Source organism: Macaca mulatta, chromosome X (assembly GCF_049350105.2).
Source record: "Macaca mulatta isolate MMU2019108-1 chromosome X, T2T-MMU8v2.0, whole genome shotgun sequence".
Classification (NCBI taxonomy): Eukaryota; Metazoa; Chordata; class Mammalia; order Primates; family Cercopithecidae; genus Macaca; species Macaca mulatta.
In genome coordinates this window covers 92363244-92387375 of record NC_133426.1, presented here as the reverse complement: position 1 = coordinate 92387375, position 24132 = coordinate 92363244, and the positions used below count along the sequence as shown (strand labels likewise).

Genomic DNA, 24132 nt, shown 5'->3' with positions numbered 1-24132 from the left:
AGTTTTACGTCTTTCTTTTCACTGGCTGCTTTTTTTGTTTGTTGGTTTAGTTTTGTTTTTAAGAATCTATTTTCTGTTGTGAGTCATGTGTTTTCCATCCACAGCCTTATGCCACAGGTTAATTGTGTTTCTGCTTATCCTTAGGATCGCTTAATAAGCCCTACTTTGTTCTTTTTTCCCAGAAAGGAAGTTCTCATCACTTCCTGAGGACATTTTAATTATACACTAATGCTGGGTAATCATTTGAGGTCTCTCATTTGCTGAATATATTGTTCTTCCACATAGTGTCTCAGCATATGCAATTCAAGTCTATAATCTGGCCAAATGACAAATTATCAAAAGTACTACCCTTAAATGATTATTCATGCCAAGAGTTTAGTGTATTTGCTTGTATCAAGCAAGTAAATAGATATAAGTCAAACTTGAATCTTTGGTGCACTATATATGAGGAATATTGTTTTAAATGTTTTTGTAAATTTCTAAAACATCATGTAAAAATGACTTCATAATGATATGAAGGCTAAAATATTATGATGTGTCTTGTCACTTTAGACCAGATGACTTAGCTTATTTATAGAGTTGGTGTATATTATGGTAGAATCTATGGTTTGATTTCTTTCTTTTTTTTTTTCTTTGAGACAGAGTCTCACTTTGTCACCACGCTGGAGTACAGTGGCGCCATCTCAGCGCACTGCAACCTCTGCCTCCCAGGTTCAAGCGATTCTCTTGCCTCAGCCTCCCGAGTAGCTGAGATTACAGGCGCATGCCACCATGCCCAGCTAATTTTTGTATTTTTAGTAGAGACGGGGTTTCACCACGTTGGCCAAGATGGTCTCGATCTCTTGACCTCATGATCTGCCTGCCTTGGCCTCCCAAAGTGCTGGGATTACAGGCATGAGCCACCGCGCCCGGCCTGTGGTTTGATTTTCATATATGCCACTTGATTATTTAACATTAAGGAAGAGTAAGATGTATATTTCTTGGTCATAAGCAATATTATAGCTATACTGATAGCGCTTTTATCTTTGATTGCAAGGAGGACTGGGCAAGAATTCAAATGGATTAGTGCAAACCCATTGCCACTGCTTGGAAAATACCTCAAAGAATTTGGGCAATATAATTCTAATATATGTATTATAATATAAATATATAGGGTGTATTTATATATTATGTATTCTAACACATATATTCTAATATAAATATATAGGATAGTTATTTTTTGATTGTCATGACTTAAAAAATATTCTGAAGTATTATTCAACTTAAAGGTTTTCATGATCATTTCAACATTAAATTTAATAGTTTGGGTATTGCAAAACAGGCTAAATACTAAAATGTAAATTGTAGTAATTATTCTATCATAGGCTAGGTTCAAGCATCATAAACTGTAAAGAACTATCCATATTGTTTTATCAGAGCTTTGTTTGCCTGATTCTTCCTTACAATAAGTGGGCTACTTAATATTTTGTACCTAAAATATTTTTGCTATACAAAAATTGTTTTTCATTGAAGTGATTTTTTGTGATCACACAGTCAAGTTAATGGAAGGGAAATGAAAAAGGACTAGCGTTTATTGGATATTATCTTTGTGGCAACTGTTATAACCTGTTGCTTTACATATTAATTTCATTTGTTCTATGCAACAGTCATGCGCATGAGCTATAGGTACATCTTACTGACAAACAGAAGCTCAGGGAATACTAGAGATGGCAGAACCAAATTTGAACTTGTGTGTTTCTAACTCAAAAACCTGTACTATTTCCATTGTATCATGTATTTCAGTCATCAGGTAAACACGGGTGTGTACAACAAGGGAACCAACCATTCCACCAAGTGAATAAAGTATTTCCTTTGTGAAGACTAGCACCTAAGAAAGTGCATTTACTTTAATTTACTGGAATACTATATAGTATTGTAATGTAGTTATATCTATAATGAGAAATTAAAGTACCTAACTCCTAGTGTTAGGAAGCTATGGGAAAAATCCGATATTCTTTAGTTGTTGAGACCAGTTTATATGCCATGGGATTTTTAAAATTGATACATAGTAATTGTATATATTTATATGTTTTGATACATATAAACTTTGTGGAATGATGAAATGATCAAATCAGGCTAATTAGCATATCCCTCACCTTAAACCTTCATTTTTTTTTTGTGTGTGAGAACGTTCAGAATCATCTCTTCTAGCTATTTGAAATATACAATGCATTATTGTTAGCTGTAGTCACCTTACTGTGTGATAGAGTCCCAGAATGTATTCCTCCTACCTAACTGTAACGTTGTACCCACTGACCAACCTCTCCTCATCTTCCCCTCCCTCTTGTTCTCCCCAGTCTCTGGTAACCACTATCAAGTTTTTTAGATTTCACATATGAGTGAGATCATGCAGTATTTTTCTTTCTGTTCTCAGCTATTTCACTTAACATAATGTTCTCCAGGCTCATCCATGTTGTCACAAATGACAGGATTTAATTTTTTTTTTTTTTTTATGGCTGAGTGGTATTCTATCGTGTATATATGCCACATTTTCGTTATTAATTCATTTGTTGATGGGCATTTAAGTTGATTCCATATTTTGGCAATTGTGAATAGTGCTCCAATAAACATGGGAGTGCAGATGTCTCTTCAACCTACTGATTTCATTTCCTTTGTCTATATACCCAGTAGTGAGGGTGAAGATTGCTGGATCATATGATAGATTTATTTTTAATGTTTTGAGGAACTTCCATACTGTTTTCCATAATGTGCATTCCTGATTTGCATTCCTCCCAACAGTGTATGAGAGTTCTTCTTTCTTACCATGTAATAGTTTCATAGTTTATCTGAGAAAATAAAAGTAGCTATTGTTTCTAGTTTTAGATCTTTAACAGACTATAAAAAGGTGAAATATATTAATTCACACTTAAGTCACACAAACTCAGGTTATTCTTAGGTAAAATCTTGTTGCTTGTTAATTGCATAAAGTCATCTAGTTTCTTTAGTGAGAAGAGATTTTATCTTTCTAAAATATTAACAATAACTTTATACATTTTCTGCCCTATTTTCTGCATTTTACTGAGCATTGTTTCCCTTTTTCTGGTATACTATTAAAGCAGGGTGAAAACTTACTTGTTACATTTAAATGAACCAACTCTATATTCATACCAAAAATAAAGATTTTTTTGTAATAGGAATCTAAAATTCTACTGATTTATTTTGAATTCTTAAATTTTCCCTTAAAAATTATACAAGCAACAGGAGTTTCTTGAACAATAATATCAATTAGAAGAAAGGAATAAAAATAAAATGTAAAATCACTTGTAATTTTTACAGTTTAGAGGAAATTACTCATCACTGTCTACAGTTAAGTGTGTTTTAGACCAGAATTGAACCACTGCCCAACTAAATGTAGTTTAAACAAGTACATACGTAAGCGGGTGGGTGGGTAAGTCGAGGATTTGTAATTGTGCTGCTTCAGCCCATCAGAGCACTGGGGTAGCACTCCACATTTCTCTTAGCTTTCCATTTGGAATTACAAGATGTTTGCCAGGATTTCAAAGAGGCTCTTACATAACAAAAAAATCTCTCAACATGAGGAAAAGGGGGAAGAGGTTTTCCTAACATGTTTATGCTTTTTTATTTTACTGGACAGTCTTCAACAAGGGCCCCAAACAGACTCTTCATTATCTTATTGGCTTAAACTGGATAATGTACTTACTTCTAAATCAGTCACCAGCAAAGGGAGGTGAAGTTATCATAATTGGTTTTGATCTGTCATGATCCATCCCTAAGGGCTAAGCAGTTTCTAATATTGGAACAAAATTGGAGCTCTTAAAGCAAGGAGAAAAAGGGTATTTGTTGTTGAGTAGACAACCAACAGTCCTGCTGTACACCATTTTATGAACTTTTGTTCTTGGGTAAACATGACAAGAGGTTGATAGTTCACCTGTATTCTATAGTATGTGTTAACCTTTTAGGTTGGTAATAAACAGGGAAATATATATCTACCAATGTATCATATTGCAGCAGTTCAAAATTGATTTCATTTTTATATTGCTGTTTTGTAGAACAACAATTTTTGAATAGTCTGATTTTTGTAATTCTTATGAATAGCCATTAAACATTTATTTTAAGAATAAACAGCTGGGTAGCAGTATAATATATACTGTGAAAATCAGATACAAATGGCCTTAGAACAAAGTATAAACATCAAAGTAAAAGAATACAATGTCAGCAGCAAGTCGTATTGGGTAAGAAAAGGTACAAATGGCTAAAAGATAAATGGTGAACACCTGTGCTGAATAAATTAAACACCTGTTTCTCAGTTTTTCATTTGATTCCTCTAAAAGGCTGTTACAGGGTATTCATAAGACACATTTACTTTGAGGTGTTTCTTTGTTATTACAATTGGTAAGCAGTACTAGATGATATCAGAATTTATACCTCCAAACTCTCAGAGTAATATGTGAATTTTGGCAATTAGTGAAAAATGCACTTACAAAAAGTAGTGTTAAGCAGTTTTTATTAAGAGAAATTATCTCAAAAATATTGTTATATTATAAATGACCTTTGGAATTAAAGTTAGCAATGTAAATGACACTAAATTTAATTTGTGAAATCAATTTTGATTGTGAACATTTGTATAAGAACTAATGATGCAGATTGTTTTCCTTTATCAACAGTCTACAGCTTATGATGGTTTGACTTAATGATTTTTCAACTTTATAATGGTTTTATTGGGGTATTCAATGAATTTTGTCTTACTATATTGGGTTTATCAGGATATAACCCCATCATAAGTTGAGGAGCACCTGTGTATGTTTTAAAATCAACATAATATCTTAGAACTCCAAGGTTCGTTTGAAGGCTTCTAATGCAGCTACATTATTTTGTAACTGGTAAATGTGTTTTTATAGTTTTCAAACACTTTTAAATTAATAGAATTGAACTATTACTGCATTCTGAGATTTTCTCTGAAAGGTTGAATATCTCTTTAAGAAAATGTCTTTTACCACAGTATAAAGTTTTACATTTGGGGGAAGATAGCCCTTTTAGATGAGCAGAATTTTGCTTTCTGAGGATGTACGTGGAGTTTTAGGAGCTTTTGGGTATCTTTATATTTTCTCATTAGGTATTAACTTCAACCTTGGCAGAACTCCAAAAATACTGTGGTTGTATTTAATGCAAAGTGAGGACAGTGTCATGTTTTTATTGCTTGTGTTTTCTGTAGTGATAGGAATCTCACCAAATTATAATGTTCAGAACAGTAAAACAATAGTTTATTGATATAGAAAAAATTTCTGAAGAATTTCTTCTCTTCGCTTATACCTTTAATTAAGTATTTTGACTTATATCTTCCAGGTTGTTCAGTACTGGTTAATGTATTTCATTCACTCTATAAGGCTCCCCATCACAGAATGTAACAGAGAATCCCTGACTAGATCATTTGCTATGCTCAATTTTCACAGTGTCATCATCGTAGTCTGTAATAAGAGAAGTTGCCATATTCGGTCTTATCTGTAAAGTGTAATTAATTATCCTGTCATTTCTTATAATTAAAGGTATGGAACTTTTTCTTTAAGAGTTAGGTGTAGAACTTTTACTGAAAAAAAAAAAATTAGGCATGGAACTTTTGCTGAAAATTATCCCCTTAGATCCCTCCTGGAACACACTTTAGTTTTGTTGGTTTTCAAAATAATAAAAGTGAATACAGAGTGTGAACAATTCTGTAGAAAATATACAAATCACCTTTCATGTTATTGCACTTCGTTCTTAATGTTGTTAATGGCAATGCTATCATATGCTTATATGACCAATGAGATTTCATCATGTGAATGCAGAAAACCTAGGCATACAGGTTTTGAGTTGACTATTGAGCTATGGGCAGTTTAACAATATCTTATTTGATTAGTATCTTTTTTTTTTTTTTTTTTTTTTTTTAGGACGGAGTTTTGCTCTTGTTGCCCAGGCTGGAGTGCAATGGGTCGATCTTGGCTCTCTGCAACCTCCACTTCCCGGGTTCAAGCAATTCTCTGGCCTCAGCCTCCCAAGTAGCTGAGATTACAGGTGCCCACCACCACGCCTGACTAATTTCTGTATTTTAGTAGAGATGGGGTTTCACCATGTTGGTCAGGCTGGTCTTGAACTCTTGACCTCAAGTGATCCACCCACCTCGGCCTACCACAGTGCTGGGATTACAGGTGTGAGCCACCGTGCCCGGCCTGATTAGTATCTTATATTTGACTAACCTTTTATAGTTTATAAACTACTTTTCATATATGTTAACTTTCTTATCTCACAACAGTTTCATAAAAGGTAGGGCAGGTGGACTGATCCCCAGTTTATAGGTGGTGAATCAGACAGATTAAATGACTTGCAAGTATTTCCTAGGTGATGAGTCTGGGATAGAACATGGATGTTTTCCTCACTTCAGTTTCCTAGATCTCAAAAGTATTCATGTAACATTAATGATATCAATTTGTTTTTTTGTTAGATTTTATTAGAATTACTATAACAGTAAATGTGGCATTTTATTTCTTGACATTTGAGTGTTATTCTTTCATTGCCCCTCTTTGTTTTTGTAGTGTTTATTGTATTATTTTTAATAAGACAATTATTTTTTTCACTTAACTCAGATTTTCTAATTTGCAATACAATGTTTTTTTCTTGGCCTTATTTTTTGTGTTTTTTGCAAGAAGTTTGTTTCACATTTGAAACAAAAATAGCCTTTGCATGTATAAACCATTATTCATCAAGCATTTATCAGATACCATATCTATAGAGCAGTGCAGTAGGTGTTGTGTGGGGCACAGAAGGAACGGTGCTAAGGTATTCCCTCCAGGAATTACAGTCTGATTGGGAAGATAAAGGATATACCGGAAAACCAAAAGATTATTAAAAAGGAATGGATAAATACATGCTAGGTAAACTGCATGTGTGTATTATGGGAGCATGGTATAATAGAGTGATGAGTGTAATTGGGCTAAGGAAGACTAATTCAAAGTGAAATTTAAACTTTTTCTTAAAGTAGTTTGTTAAAGTATGTGATTATGTTTGAGAATGGAAGAATTGTGATATTATGCAGAGTGGGAAGAAAAGGACGGAAGAGACAAATGATATGAACCAAACTATCATGATTTGACAATTAGAATTGATAAATTTGGAGTTAGAGATGCCATGTTGGAAAGTAGGTGGAGATGAAGCCAGAAGATTAGTAAATAAGGAAGACGGTTTGATTTAGAGACAGGAAGAGGAAGATTTTTTTGTGGGGTAAGTTTTAGATTTGTTATAAGGAAGGGCTATTGTTAGTTCTTGATCAGTCAACTAGCAGAATTTTAGTTGCCAAGACCAATCGCATACAAAGCATTGTGCCAGATATTGAGCAGTGTGGCAACTCAGTGAAAATAGTGGGCTCTGTGGAGGATAAAATATCATACAGAAATTGCTAAAGCAGACAGACTGAATGGGAGCCTGTTCTATAAATCAAGACAATGGTGGACTGAGAATGTTAACTCTAATAATAAATTTGGAAATGGGACTTCGACTAGAGTAATAGACATCAGTGCTAAAAAAGGCAGGAAATTATACAGAAAGGTCCTATTAGACACCACATTGTGATAGGCCAACTTAATCTTTTCAAGGCAGATTTTTTTTCCCTTTATTGAAGGTCTTCGGTCATATCACCAAGTCAGGAATTCCTCAATAATAACAATGTTGATAACTACCACTGTTGAGCATTTACTATGTCCCAAGCACTGTGTCAGGCTCTTTGCATGCAGTACTTAATTTAATCTTCAGAACAACCTTGTGAGGTGGGTGGTATTATCTCTGTTTCATAGATGGGTAATTTAGGTGGTCTCAGAGAGGATAAATAACTAGTCTAAGTTCACAGAGCTTACTAGTCATATGGTCAGGATTTGAACCAAGATCTGTTATTCTGAAGACTATGTTCTTCATCACTGTGGTAATTTGCCTCCAAAATACAACTCCCCTGTCTTAAATTCTCAAAAATGTGCATGTGACGTGAAATCTTTATATTTTTCAAATCTTAATTTTGTTTCTTATTTTACTGAAACATGAACAGATGAATGTTTAATGTCTGAGTCACATAAGCAAAACGTACACTGAACTTGATAAAAGGGGTAAAGGAATAAAAGTTGCTGTGAAAAGTTAAAGCAATATAAAAATGTAGCAGGGTAGAATTAACAAAAGCCTGGTGTTTATTATTATAATTTCTTATTAGTCAGGATTTGCATGAAGATGTAGAAGAGGCTGGTGCACTGCAGAAAAATCATGCTCTTGTGACATCTGCAAACTCCACAGAAGCTGCAGATTCTTCCTTCCTACCTATGGAGGATGAGTCATTAAGCACTATGAACTGTGAAATGCTCACAGAACAAACTCCAAGCAGTGATCCAGAGAATGCGCTAGAAGTAAATGGTGCTGAAGTGACAGGGGAAAAAGAAAACCATTGTGATGATAAAACTTGTGTGCCATCAACTTCAGCAGAAGACGTGAGTGAAAATGTGCCTATAGCAGAAGATACCACAGAACAACCAAAGAAAAACAGAATTACTTACTCGCAAATTATTAAAGAAGGCAGGAGATTTAATATTGATTTAGTATCAAAGGTAAGTACTAATTTTACCCATCTTTGCATTAAAAACAGTATCTGGACCCATAAACCCAGTTTTTGTAATTCTCTGAGATGCAAAACGTTTGTTTTGTAAAGAGAGAGTAGCCAGACATTTGTAGTTCATTTAAAATATTCCTTAAGTACAAATTAAAAACACGTTTAAAGTGATCACATTAAAATGCTTTAATTATGTTTTTAATCTATACCTGAAGAATACTTTTGTACTTGAGCACATACTACAACCTAATATTCTCTGGACACTATGAATTCTATCAAAAGAAAAATTCTAATGAACATGTTTAGAAATCCATGTTATTTACAGTCCATTTCCATCAATTCTTTTAGCCTTTATATATAGTAACTATTTTCACAACTGGATGATGATGAATACTCAGAATAAACCAATGCATTTTTAAAAATCATGTGTTCACATGGACACAGGGAGGGGAGCATCACACACCGGGGCCTGTGGGGGTTGGAGGTTAGGGAAGGGATGGCATTAGGAGAAATACCTACGTAGATGATGGGTATGTAGGTGACAGGTTGATGGGTACAGCAAAACACCATGGCGTGTGTATACCTATGTAACAAATCTGCACGTTCCGAACATGTATCCCAGAACTTAAAGTATAATTTTAAAAAAAGAGTCTCAAAAAAAATCATGTGTTCAGGTTTGAAAGCTTCAGAGGAAAATTTAATAGTGATGGAGGCAGGAAGGCTGGGAAGAAAGCTATTGTCTTCAGTTATGTTCCTGAATATAACTAACTTGAACGTAGTTCACTGTAACTTCACAGGAGGTCCCTCCATCTTAGAAGGGTACAATATTGCATTTGGTTTATAGGAAGCAAGACTATTTTAGTGCAAAAGAATAGAAAATCAGTAAGATAAAGGATTATGGCCTTAAAGGGTTACAGTACAGGACAGGATAAAAGTAGATAAAAACAGAGACTAAATCCTATAAGTTGAGAGCTAACAATAAGGAATTGAAAAGAAGTACAAGAGGATAGTAAGTAACTTGCCACAGAACTAGCACAGAACTAGGCTTTTCAATTTAATGTGCTTTCTTCAAGTTCCAAGTAATAGGGGACAGAGAGGGACCAAAACATTTCCCTTGACAAGTTGTTTCTGCAAATCCCATATCCTCATACTGTTGCTCCCTTTGAACTTGATGCCTGAAAATATAAATATCTTTTTACTACCCATTTTTCTTTCTGTCTGTCATATAGCACTCTGTGTCTGATTTTGCACAGTTGGCTATTGCATTGGTTCTACTTCATACTTCTGTACTATCTCTCCCCCCTTCTCCATCTACTTTGACCCTGTCATGATTTGAAATCTAGCATTTTTTTGCACATTACCTTGGCTGTTCATCTGTGGATGGAAGTTTAATCCTAGCTCACTAATAACCTTCCTGGTCCCATGAGCAGTACTCTATGAAATAGGTTAAACAAAACATAAAAACTGAACAAGTCAAATAACAAATGGGCTTTGTCTTACAATTCCATTTTGAAGTAGTTACTTGGAATTTGTAATGTTTTACCTAAATAAATGATTATATAAATGTGGTTAAGAATCAAGGCTATTTCTTGAAAGTCTGTAACTTTTGTGTTAGCTGAAATTTAGTATGTATCTCGCAAAGGGAAATGGTAGAAGATGGGACTGTTTCAATTGTAGGAATTGGTGTAGAAAATTATTCAGTTGTATAAGAAAATGAATGCTGGTTATGGGAAGAAAAAGATAATTGAATTAGAAGTTGACACATTTGAAGATACTCTGAAGGAGACTTCTGGGTATTTTCATCAGTTTAAATGGTTAGTAATAACCAGTTCTCTTATGGTAAGTAAAAACCAAACATGTCTAGAGGCAGTGGGCTAGCCAGTTGGGACTGCGTCCTGCAGAGTTTCATGGGTTCATACATTCTATAAAATAACTAATAATCATTTAATGTACTCATTTTCAAAACCAGAAGTATCTTACTCACATATAACCCTAGTAATACAGGAGATTAATTGTCCGTTTTTAAAATGTAAGTCGTTTAATACATATTCAGTGCATACTAGATGGAAAGCAATATATTCCATGTTATTGGGGCAATTGGTCACTCCTTGGAAATTTCATCTGTTCTAATAATTGCAGTTAATAAGCATCTAAGTTTTGGATGATTGCCAAATATCTATCTTTAAAGCCCTACCTCTTTTCTTTTTTTTCTTTTTTTAATTTTTTTGAGACCGAGTCTTGCTCTGTTGCCAGGCTGGAGTGCAGTGGCGCAATCTCAGCTCACTGCAACCTCCACCTCCGGGGTTCAAATGATTCTCCTGCCTCAGCCTCCTGAGTAGCTAGGACTACAGGCGCGCACCACTATGTCCGGCTAATTTTTGTATTTTTAGTAGAGACGGAGTTTCACCATGTAGGCTAGGATGGTCTCGATCTCTTGACCTCATGATCCACCCGCCCTGGCCTTCCAAAGTGCTGGGATTACAGGTGTGAGCCACCGCACTCGTCCAAAGACCTCTTTTCTAAAGTCCAACGCAGTATCTCCAAACTACTTGACATTTCTATATGCGTTCAACCTCAAAGACATGGTGATATAATTAACAAATACTGTGCAAATACTGTGGGGTTTTACAGTTGACAGTACACATTCATGTATATAGCCTTTTAAAAAGTAATAGCTCAAGGTAGGTTAAATAAAATATGTATAGTGTCATACTGCTCAGCCTAATAGAGAAGATCAGAGATGAAGTTCTTAAAATGAAAGCTTATTTCTAAGTAAGTACATACTCTTAGTAATTATGGAACCAACATGCTAAGTGAAGGAAAAATTATTAATTATTAAATCTAATTTCCATTATTGTAATCAAATTGCACTGCTCTTTAGCCCCTCATCACTGTGGTAGATCACCTAGAGGGTAGTGAAAAAGAGGCTTAGGCTGAGCGTGATGGCTCAGGCCTGTAATCCCAGCACTTTGGGAGGCCAAAGCAGGCAGATCACATAAGGTCAGGAGTTCGAGATCAGCCTGACCAACATGGTGAAACCCCGTATTCTACTAAAAATACAAAAAATTAGCTAGGCTTGGTGGTGCATGCCTGTAATCCCAGCTACTCGGGAGGCTGAGGCAGGAGAATCACTTGAACCTGGGAGACGGAATTTGCAGTGAGCTGAGATTGAGCCACTGTACTCAAGCCTGGGCAACAGAGTGAGACTCTGTCTCAAAAAAAAAGAAAAAAGAGGCTTAGATTTGAATATGGTACACATTTATTATTTCTGAGCTTCAGAAACAAAAATCTAGTATAATTTTAATTGAAATTTGTTTTTGTTCTTCTGTGATATCTTAAATGCATTATTTTTCAAACTGGCATTAAACCTTAAGCTTTATTGGATCTTATTAAATAAAAATGCATTTTCATGTTTTATATCTTAATGTTTACGAAATTATTATGGCTATTCAGGGATCCTTGAATCTCAAATGTGTATCTTTTTAAACAAATGAGGTTTTTGAAGTAACTATTTTTTATTACTATTGTAGAGTTAAGAATTGGCAATATATTCTTTAAAGCATGGGTTCTTTCAGTTATGTAGTGTGTTAGGAAGAGGGTAATGAAGTAACATGCCATATTTAATCAGGATAATCAGATTAGTTTCAAAAAAGTGATGTCAATTTTATTTTGCAGAATGCTGAACTATATAAAATTTTACTTGAATGGTATTGATTTACTGGTAGTCTTTACTGACTTATTAGTTGCTCAGACTAATGGTTTAGGTTGATTTTTGAGATTCCTTTTTCTTTGTATAGTAAAGCTAATTTTCCCATTTACTTATTATAGATGTAAAATTCATTTTTAATATTTATTGAGTTGTAGGCATTATTTAAGAGTATCTTAATATAGGAAATAGTCAAATCTGTTGCATTTAACCATATGGTTAACATGCTAGACAATACTGCTTACAGTATTGATTTTATCTCTCTGATATTACTTATGAGATGTTGAAAATTAAATCAATTTCTCCCATACGTGCCAGCAATAACCATCATCTTCACTTTTTGAGAAAAGCGTATCTCATATAAACCCAGACTTCTAGAATTACAGAGGGACCTTATAATTTGACTCTTTCAGTGTAAATGCATCACAAATATTTTTTTCTTTTTTGATGGGGTGGGGAGGTTCACTGGACTGATTTCTTCTTATGACTACCTGGCTTTATGTAAGATTATAGATTCTTATCCAAAACCCTTAGGGCCTGGTGTGTTCTGTCATTAAGATTAAAAAAGTACATATTTTAGAAAGTAATGAAGTACATATGCTGATATATTCTATGATTAGCAGGGTCTGAGGACGCACTCTTAACTAAACACATTATTTCTGCAATGAAATATATGAATATTTATGTTAATTGGGACAAAGCCAGAGTGCCTTATCAGTATAGATCAGGTTTTGCTGCTAAACAAGTTATGAAAAAACTTATGGATTGCAAAGTTTTTTGGATTTTGAATTTCAGCTAATCAATTCTGAACCTGTAATAGATTGTGTTATGTATTATAATATTTATAGATATGACTCTTTCTACAAATAATCAAAAATATAACAAAATTATGTATCTTTATTGTTTTTCCAATTTTTCTAGTATTTCACCTTTTATCTTCTAAAATATTTACTTTGTACAGCTGCTGTATTCTCGAGGATTACTAATTGATCTTCTCATCAAATCTAATGTCAGTCGATATGCAGAGTTTAAAAATATTACCAGGATTCTTGCATTTCGAGAAGGACGAGTGGAACAGGTACTGTGCTGATCAGGAATTATAACTGGGCATCAGCTTAAGTTATTATGGTTTGTTTTGGAAAGATAAGCAAATAAGATTGTTATTTTCCTCATAAAGCAGTAAATTCCAATCCTGCATAGTGATTTACAAATGTAAATGCTTAATTAAAATTTCTAGTGCTAATTTTCTCATGACTTACTCTGCAGCTTGGTGTTGGTACCAAAAAGCACACAAAATACCAAAAAGCATACCAGAGTCACTATACCCAAGACTAGTAGTCACATAAATCCTTTTCTCCCATTAATCAAGATTTTGGAGAGGGAAAAGAAAGAAATGGTGAGTCTTCCTGTCCACTTGATCAGATTCCACACAGAGAAGGAGGCCCAGAGCCTGGTTTGGAAAAAATTCTTACCCTTATGACAGCTGATGAGATCCTGGGTTCTTCACTACAGCTTCCAGAAGAGCAGAGCTTTGCTATCCTGCTTACAGCACCAAAACTGTAGGGGCCAAGGGAAACACTCCCTCTTAAGCCTCTGAAGTTTCACTGAAAAATCAACTCACAAAAGGCAGATTAATTGGAGAAAAGGCATAATAATGTACTAACATATACATGGGGAGAACCACAGTGTTTGTTTTAGATAGCACTGCTAAATTTTTCTCTGTTAGGATGACATGCCATTGGTTTTTTAATGGCATGAGGAGTAACTTGGCAGAATTAAGTAAGAAAGCTCACAGTTAGCCCTGAAGTTAGCAGAGATGCCATTAATACTGATGGAAGGTGATGTGAAAAAGCCTGACTAGAATGGAAATGATAATCCTGTTATATGTAAAGGGGAAAAAAGTGTAATTTGAAATACTTATGTCGTTAGGAAGCAGTTTCTTAACTTAAAATTGTAATATTTTTCAGGTTCCTTGTTCCAGAGCAGACGTCTTTAATAGCAAACAACTTACTATGGTAGAAAAGCGAATGCTAATGAAATTTCTTACATTTTGTATGGAATATGAGAAATATCCTGATGAATATAAAGGTATGTTTTTCATTAAGTTGTGTTCTCCAATTATTTGACATTTCTTACTATTTTAATATGCTTGCTCTGATTTAGTGAGCCACTTATTACTGTTTTAAAATGCATTCTAACTCTGTACTATCAATAGGTTAGCCATTAGTAACATGTAGCTATTTAAATTTAAATTAATTAAAATGAATAAAATAAAAAATTCAGTTTCTCAGTCTCATTAGCTATATTTCAAGGGCTCCATAGCCCCATGTGGCTACAGTGCAGATATTTTGACTATTGCTGAAGTGGCATGCTAGATTTTAATTTTTATTCTTATTATTTAAATACTACTGTCAACTGGCTCTTCGTAGATAATAATCCCATTTCATGATTCCATTATTTTTTCTCATAAGTAAAAATACTATATATTTTGCCATTTTCCAGGATTGCTTTTGCCTAGAATCTTGAACTATTTTGTTTGGAAAAAAAAAAAAGGCTATATGGTATATGGGGAAAAATACTGGATTCAGAAAAGGCACGGTTTCTATTCTTGGCTTTGACCTATTTCATTGTGTGATCTGGGGCCAGTTACTTCACAGTCTGTTCAAAATTGAATATGCCATTTTAATATCAGAGCTGTATACTTTAAGTCCATTGGTCTGAAAATGTTATCCAAAATTGGAATATACTATTGATAATTTATTTATAAAGTTACAATGAGAAGTGCAGTGATAGTTTTTTTCCTCTGCGAAATAATGAAAGTCTAATCCTTGCTCTTAAAGCTTCAAGTCTACTAGGATCTGTCATGTTATCCACAGTGGCTGTATAAAATTCAGTTCTCTCAGTAAATTTTTATACTTTTCATTTATGTAAATTATTTCCATAAAGTTTTTGTCTTTTATCATGGCATGGTATTTCCCACCACTGACAGTCCAATTACATTATATTCTGTTCTTGGTTTAAAGGAGTAACTTTTAGGGGTCCCATATGTTTTGATGTGATTATGTGGCCGTAAGACTGATTCTAGTAGCCACACAGAAATTCATTTCATTATTTTTTAGTTTATTTTCTGATTATTAGTGAGAAGTATTTATCATCTTAAATAAATACATTCCCATGTTGTCATAGTTGTTTAATATTTTCAGTACCATTATTGGCATTATCCTGCAGGTTTCATGACAATAAAGTGAGATTATTGCCAAATATGGTAACCCATTGAGTTATTTAATATTTTCCATTTTTTTAAATGCATGAAATGCTCAATCATATAAAGCTTAAAAATTGTGCCATTACTCCAAATTGGAGAGCGAGATTGTTTCCACTTTTTTCTAAGATCAACCATCAGTGTCCAAAATGTAATACCACCTACGTCCTTTTTGAGGTCTTTGAAACACACTTCATCTCCTTTTTGTGGGGTGCTTTTAAATAGAAGTTTGGTTCTGATTTTAAGTGATAAAATTTCATCTTTTCATAGGATATGAAGATATTACATTTTATGAATATTTAAAAACTCAAAAATTAACCCCCAACCTCCAATATATTGTCCTGCATTCAATTGCAATGACATCAGAGACAGCCAGCAATACCATAGATGGTCTCAAAGCTACCAGAAACTTTCTTCACTGTCTTGGGCGATATGGCAACACTCCATTTTTGTTTCCTTTGTATGGCCAAGGAGAACTCCCCCAGTGTTTCTGCAGGTAAGTTTGCCATTGGTTTTCTTGTCCCTTCTAAAGGTGATACTTAAATAACAGGTGAGAATTAGGAACGCAAAAATGAGATTTATTCAAGATTTAGTACATGCAAATATATACTTTATTTTTTTTTTTATAATTGATATACCTGGCTATCTACCCACCTAAGTGATATATTCAGTGTGGCCTGTTTTTGAGCTTTATAAAAATACTATAAGTTCCTTTTTCCACTCAATAGCGTGATGGAAAGTATTGTCATTGCATATAATTTTAGTTAATTTTTATTGCTACATAATATTTTATTGTGAATATACCACAGTCTACTTTTTCATTTTTCTGTTGATGTAACACAGGATGTTTCCAGTTTTTCTGCAGTTAACACCCTTGTGAATATTTCAAGTTATATATATTCAATAATTTCTCTTGGAAACATATCTAGGAGTGGAATTTCCAAGTCATGAGATACACGAATGTCAACGCTTTACAACATCGTGTTCAGTTATTTCTCTAGAGGGCTGTACCAATTATAACCTTTTAGCAGTACATAAGAATACCCAAAGCTTTTCATGTTTGCCAGTATTTAAAATTTTTTTGTCAATCTAACTCATATAAATTATCATTGCATTGGATTTTTATTTTTCATTTCCCTAATTAGCTGTGAAGTTGCGCCTCTTCTCATGTGTTTACTGGCCATTCATGTTTTATCTTCAGGAAATACTTGTTGTGTCTTTTTTTGTTTGTTTTACACATTTTTAAAAAAATTTTTATTTTTTGTGGGCACATAGGAGGCATATAAGTTTGTGGGGTACTTTAATATAGGCATGCAAAGTGTAATCCATCATGGTAAATGGAGTATCCATCCCCTCAAGCATTTATCCTTTGTGTTGAAAACAATCCAATTATACTCTTTATTTTAACATGTACAATTAAATCATTATTGACTGTAGTCACTCTGTTGTGATATCAAATACTAGATTTTATTCATTCTTTCTAACTACGTTTTGTACCTATTGACCATTCCCACTTAACCGCTGCCCCCTCAAAACCCTCCCCAGGCTCTGATAACCATCCTTCTACTCTCTGTCTCCGTATGTTTAATTGTTTTAATTTTTAGCTCCCACAAATAAGTGAGGCTATGCATTGTTTGTCTTTCTGTGGCTGGCTTATTTCACTTAATGTAATGACCTTCAGTTTCATCTACATTGTTGCAAATGTCAGGATCTCATTCTTTTTTTTTTTTTTTTTTGGAGATGGAGTCTTGCTCTGTCACCCAGGATGGCGTGCAGTGGTGCGATCTCGGCTCACTGCAACCTCTGCCACCCGAGTTCAAGTGATTCTCCTGCCTCAGCCTCCTGAGTAGCTGGGATTACAGGTGTGCCACCACGCCTGGCTAATTTTTGTATTTTTAGTAGAGATGGGGTTTCAGCATCTTGGCCAGCCTGGTCGTGAACTCCTGACTTCGTGATCCACCCGTCTCCCAAAGCGGTGGTATTACAGGCGTGAGCCACCGCGCCCAGCCAGGATCTCATTCTTTTTATGGCTGAATATTACTCCATGGTGTAACTGCACTACATTTTCTTTATCCATTTATCTGTTGCTGGGCACTTAGGTTGCTTCCAAATCTTGGTTATTGTGAACAATGCTGCAATAAATGTGGTGTGCAGCTATCCCTTTGATACACTGATTTCCTTTCTTTTAGGTATATACCTAGCAGTGGGATTGCTGGATCGTATGGTAGCTCTAGTTTTGCTTTTCTGAGGAACTTCCAAACTGTTCTCCACAGTGGTTGTAGTAATTTACACTCCCACCCGCAGTGTTCAAGGGTTCCCTTTTCTCCATATCTTTGCCAGTATTTGCTAGTGCCTTTCTTTTGAATAAAAGTTATTTTAACTGGGGCAATAAAATATCTCATTGTAGTTTTGATGTGCATTTCTGTGATGATCAGTGATGTTGAGCATCTTTTTATATGTCTCCTTGCCATTTGTATGTCTTCTTTTGAAAAATGTTTCAGATCTTTTGCCCATTTTTTAGTCATACTATATTTTTTTACCATAGAATTGTTTGAGCTACTTATATATTCTGGTCATTAATTCCTTGTCAGATGGGTAGTTTGCAAATATTCTCTTTCATTATATGGGTTGTCTTTTCACTTTGTTGATGGTTTCTTTTGCTGTGCAGAAACTTTTTAACTTCATGTGTTCCCATTTGTCAATTTTTGCTTTAGTTGCCTGTGCTTGTGGGGCATTGTTCAAGAAATCTTTGCCCAGACCAGTGTCTTAGAGGTTTTCTCGAATGTTTTCTTGTAGTAATTTTATAGTTTGCAGCATTAGATTTAATTCTTTAATCCATTTTGATTTGCTTTTTATATACGGCAAAAGATAGGGGTCTAGTTTCATTTTTCTTCATATGGATGTCCAGTTATCCCAACACCCTTCATGGAAAAGACTGTCTTTTACTCAGTGTATATTCTTGACACCTTTGTCAAAAATGAGTTCACTGTAGGTGTGTGGATTTGTTTCTGGGTTGTCTATTCTGCTTTTTGGTTTATGTGTCTGTTTTTATGCCAGTATCATGCTGTTTTGGTGACTATAGCTCTGTAGTATAATTTGAAGTAAGGTAATGTGATTCGTCCAGTTATGTTCTTTTTGCTCAGGATAGCTTTGGCTATTCTGGGTATTTTGTGGCTCCATATACATTTTAGGATGTTTTCATTTCTCTGAAGAACGCCATTGGTATTTTTATACAGATTTCATTAAATCTCTAGATTGCTTAGCATAGTATGGACATTTTAACAATATCGATTCTTCCAGTCCATGAACATGGAATAGTTTTCCATTTCTTTGTGTCCTCTTCAATATCTTTCATCAGTGTTTTCTAGATTTCATTGTAGGGATTGTACACTTCTTTAATTAAGTTAATTCCTAGGTATTTAATTGCATTTGTGGTTATTCTAATTGAGATTACTTTTTAAAGTTTCTTTTTCGGATTTTTCAGTGTTGACATATAGAAATTCTACTAATTTTTGTATGTTGATTTTATACCCTGCAACTTTACTGAATTTTCAGTCTAATAGTTTTTTGATGGGGTCTTTAGGTTTCTCCAAATATAAAATTATATCATCTGCAAACAGGGATAATTTGACTTCTCCCAGCCTCTCCCAGTGGCCACCACAGCCACTGGCCCACTGGGAGTTCTGCCAGGCCATGCCTGATGTTCACTTAAACCCCAAGTGCTCTTCAGTAAGCTTGTGTTGAATGCTTCCAGGCTTCGGCCTTACCCTTCATGGCAGTGGGCTCCCCTCTGGTCGAGGGTAGGTCCAGAAAGGCTTTCTAAGAGCCTAGGCCTCGACTTGGGTCCCCAAGAGCCTGCTTGGTGCTCTGCACCCCTGTGGCTGAGTTGGTGTTTAACACACAACACAAAGTCCCCTTTACTTTTCTCTCTGCTTTGCTCCAGCAGAAGTCTTTTGCCGTAGACACCACAGCTGGGAATGTACCAGGTCTCACCTGAAACCAGCATGTCTCAGAATCTCACAGCATACTACCTGGGTATTACTGTTGGTTATTTTGTAGCCAAGGGCTTTTAACTAGCAGGAGATGAGCCCTGCCAGGATTGGGTCCTTCCTTTCAAGGTGACAGGTTCTCTTATGGTCCATGGTATGTCTAGAAATGTTTTCTGGGAGTTATTAGAGTCTAGAATGGTAGCCTCATGACTCTACCTCGTGTCCTATCTTATTGTGGCCGAGCTGCTATCCAAGACGAAAGGCAAAGTCCTTGTAATCTTTGCTCTCCTCTTCTCAAGCAGAAGGAATTTGTCACCTTCATTGCTGTGAGCTGCATGGCCTCGGGGTTGGGGAGGGGTGGCAGAAGCAGTCCCTTAGCTGCTCAGGCTGGTTTCTCCTTAGGCCATGTGCTGCCCTAGTCCATGAGCTCTAAGCCCAGCCCAGCATTAGCACTTACCTAAGAATTACAGTCTTTATGTCCTAGCCTGCCTTTCAAGTATACCTAGAACTCCAGAGCACCTTAGCCCAAAGTGGCAAGGCTTGCTGAGACGCTGGAGCTCCAGCTGCTGGGATGGGCCATTTCTCTCTTGCTAGGGCTGGTCCAAATGCTGTCTCAGTGCCAACTGAGCCCAGCATAACTTTGCTCTCCACTGACAGGGCAGCACCGGGTTCAATGCTACATCCCCCAGTTGCTATGCTCTCGCTCCCTCAAATGCATAGATTTCTCTCTCCATGCCGCATGGCCACTGCCGTGGAATTGGGGAGGGGTGGTGTTGACGATTCAAGACTGTCTTCAGTGCCTCCTTCAGTGATAGGGAGTTGCCACCTGGTACTGTGATTGCTTACCTGATTTTTGCTTCTTATGACGGTGCTTTTTTTGTGTGTAGTTAGTTGTTAAAATTTGGAGTTCCTGTGGGAGGGATGATCACTAGAGACTTCTTCTATTTGACCATCTTGCTCCACCCTCTTGTTGACCTTCGACCGTTTGTCTATTCGGTTGTTGTCTTTTTCTTATTGATTTGTAGGAGTTTTAAAATATATCCTGATTAGTGATCTTTTTTCAGTTATATGTGTTGGATGTATTTTATCTTACGGTTTTTATGATACATAAAGGTCATGAAGATTAATACAGTCAAATAGAGCAATCTTTTTTTTTTTATGCTTAGCCTTTTTGGGGAGGTCATATAGTATACCTGAAGTATGGAGACAAGACTGCCTAGATTTAAGTCCTGACTTTTCTGTTTATTAGCCATGTAACTTTGGGTAAGTTTTATGACCTCTCTGTTTTTCAGGTATCAAATTTGGGATTTTTTTAATTCAGTTGTAACTTTGTGTCCTAATTCATTATTTTCTGCTCTTTATTATCTCCTTTATTTTGCTTTCTTTGGATTTTATTTAGATCATCTCTCCCCTCCCCTGCCCTTGGCAATTATTAGGCTGAAATTCCATGAATTAAGTATTTATCTTTTAAATATTTTCTAATATAAGCATTTAAGAATAATTCCTCCAGTTTACATCCATTGGTGGCAAATGCTTCCTAGTTGTATCTGAAAATAACTTTTTCTTCTTTTTTGTCTTGAGTGGAAGTTAACTAAGTAAACAATGCTAGGCTGACTTTTTTTTTTTCTCAATACTTCAAAATTTTGTTCCATCATCATTTATGTTCCACCTTTGCTGCTGAAAAGTTCAATGTCAGCCTACTTTGTCATTTCTTTATTATGACAAGTTACAAAGATATCTTTTTTCTCTTATATTGTTTTTTAATATAGTTTGCTTTTGTATTCTGTATTTTTACTACAGTGAATATTAGGTGTTGATTTCTTTGTATTTATCTTGCTTAGTATAGGTTGAACCATATGAAATTAACATTATTCAACGATTTTAGACCTACATTGTCCTGTGGTTCAACCAAATACATTGTGCTTTTTCTGTCTGTAAATTTATGTTGTTTATTGTTTTGGAAATTTATCAGCCAATATCTTGATAAGTATTGTTTTTTCTTTCTTTTCTCTTCTCACCTTTTTGTAACCCTAAGTAGGTATGTTTTAGAACTTAGCATTTACTCTTCTATATCTCTCAATCTCTTTTTCATATTTGCTATCTTCCTGTCTTTCTGGCTGTATTCTGGGTACATAATTAAGATCTGTATTCCAGTGTATTAATTCTCTTCACCTGTAACCCATTCATTTTCTTTCTTCAATATTATATTTCATTTTCAGAACTTCTACTCACCATCTTCCTTGTCATTCTTGATATTTTTTTACTTGTTCATTTTTTTGAAATTATTCTATTTGTTTAGTCATTTCATATAGAGATATTTTACATTTTCTTTCTGATAACTCTAATATTTAAACTTCATAACAGTATAATATTGCCATGTATTGTTTCTATTGATTCATCTCAATGATTTTGCTTGTGTGTGCAATGCTTTTCCTTAGCTGAGAGTTTATATTTGATTGATTTTAATCTGGGTACCCAAATTGCGAATGCCCTTCTTCAGGGATTATTTGTGTTTGCCTCATCCTGAAGGCACTACAGAATTAGGATCATTTTAGTTCCCTTTGGGGGACCTCACTTAATAATGCAATACAACCTCCACATAGTGATACCGTCACAAGGTTTTGTTGTTGTTGTTGTTGTTTTTAATTTCAGTGTTTATTGCTCAAAGCTTTTATTTCAGGTTAGGGTTTGTATTGTATGTACATGGAGATCGGTGTTTCCCATGGACGTTCCCCTTCCTTCAGTGTCATTGGTTCATAACAATTATTTCATCCAAGACCTAGTTTTGGTATTAACAGGAAGTCTCTTCACAGTATCTAGTTTAGTTTACCACTGGAAATAGATATTCTCAAATTTACATTTCCTAGATATGTGATTTTATGACTTTAGGTGGCAACATTATAAATTTGGAAGTAATTTATTTCCAAATATGATAGATCTGTGTATTTCTAGACAAGCTCTTCGTCTTCTGATCGTCAAAGTAGGAATAAATGGGGAGTGCCATGTCCCGCAGGAACCAAAGGTCCTTCTATCAACTTAATACAAGCGGGGGGAGTTCTATGGTTTTCTTAGTTACTCTTCCCCTCTTCCTGTGTCATTGCCTGATTCGAAGGAGACGCACCATGTTTTCTCTCATGTTGCCACTTGCTACTCACTCCTCTGCAGCTTAGGATAAGGAACAGAAACAGAATGAACAGATCACTGGGAAGTGATCTAAGCTCACTGACCTTGTTACTAGTGTTTTACAAAAATGGAATGTTTAGCCCTATTTATCTTTTTTTCCACTAAATCCCTCTATTTCTAATTAATACATTAAAAAATTCATTTTGTTTTTGTTTATTTCTTTGAAGGGAAAAGACATTTACAAGTTTTGTTTGTCGTGTACAGATATAAAATTTCAGAATGTGATCTTATGTATTGAATCTTAGACAAAGAAAGCATTTTTCTCCAAAGATGGTTGTAACCTTAAGGCTGAGATTTGTCAGCCTTACATATATTTTTATTCTCTGCAGAGCCTACATGTGGCTCAGATTGAATGCTTTTTATAAAAATTATACCTTATCCTGCCAGGCGTGGTGGCTCATGCCTGTAATCCCAGCACTTTGGGACTAAATATATTAAACTTCTGGGTAATTCTCTTGAGTTCTTATATTTTATATACATGAGACTGACTGTGAATTATAATAAACATGCATTTCCTTGACCTGCAGATAATTAACTTTTAATTTTATATTAGATTCTCTCCATAATGCTTTATAATTCCATATAAATATTGTTTTATTTTTATCCTAAAGTAGTAACACTATCACCATCTATACATCATAGCCTACACATTTTATCACCAGGTTATCAGAATAAGGTGTCACCTGTTCTGTGATTTCTAACCACCATTCTATATTCTGTTTTAATATAAGCCTCTTAAGCATTTCTCAAAGCCAGTTACAGCATGTTCTCATCAAGGCTACTATTATAAATGGTATGCATGCATATTTATGTGAAGGATTCAAAGACATTTGGAAGTCATATCCTTGCATTCTAAATGATTTCCGCATGTGACATTTTAACTACTAGAGATAACTTTCATGAATAAATGTCCTTTGAGGCTTTTATCAATTTAAATAGGTAGATTATTTTTTGGTAAAGAAAATGAAACATATTTATGTTGCTACCTAGTATCCATTAATATGTCAGGATATAATAATTGGAACATATTGGAAGAAAAGTCATTAAAATCTATATATTTTTCTAGTCTAGCAAGCTTTACAGTTTTCCCTAATGTAAATTAATTGGTTGATAAGTTTTCTGGCACATTGCACAGGATATATATGCAGTTTATAGACTTTACTCTCACAATATATCTTCCAAACAGAAGCCCTTTTTAAGCCCTAACTGACATATTTGGTTATCTGTGTGGTTGGTAACATAGTAGCCTTTATAACTACATTCTAGTTCGGAATAAGTTTTATATACTACATCATGTATTTATAACCTGTTAATTGGAGCAGTGTCAGTGGGAACAACTTTTACATTTTTTATATGTAGATGTGAACTGCCCAGAGAT

General features: G+C 34.8%; 1 protein-coding gene across 9 annotated transcripts in view; it reads left to right on the top strand.

The window, feature by feature from the left end:
- The window catches only part of CHM (CHM Rab escort protein), a 190684-nt gene that overhangs the window by 81077 nt on the left and 85475 nt on the right, over window positions 1-24132 (top strand). For all 9 annotated transcript variants that reach the window (XM_028842241.2, XM_001083432.4, XM_077988259.1 and 6 more), the window contains 4 exons: window positions 8225-8612; window positions 13282-13398; window positions 14288-14408; window positions 15853-16078. In XM_028842241.2, the coding sequence (XP_028698074.2) occupies window positions 8331-8612; window positions 13282-13398; window positions 14288-14408; window positions 15853-16078 (746 nt within the window). In that variant the 5' untranslated portion in view covers window positions 8225-8330. The remainder of the gene's footprint in view (window positions 1-8224; window positions 8613-13281; window positions 13399-14287; window positions 14409-15852; window positions 16079-24132) is intronic.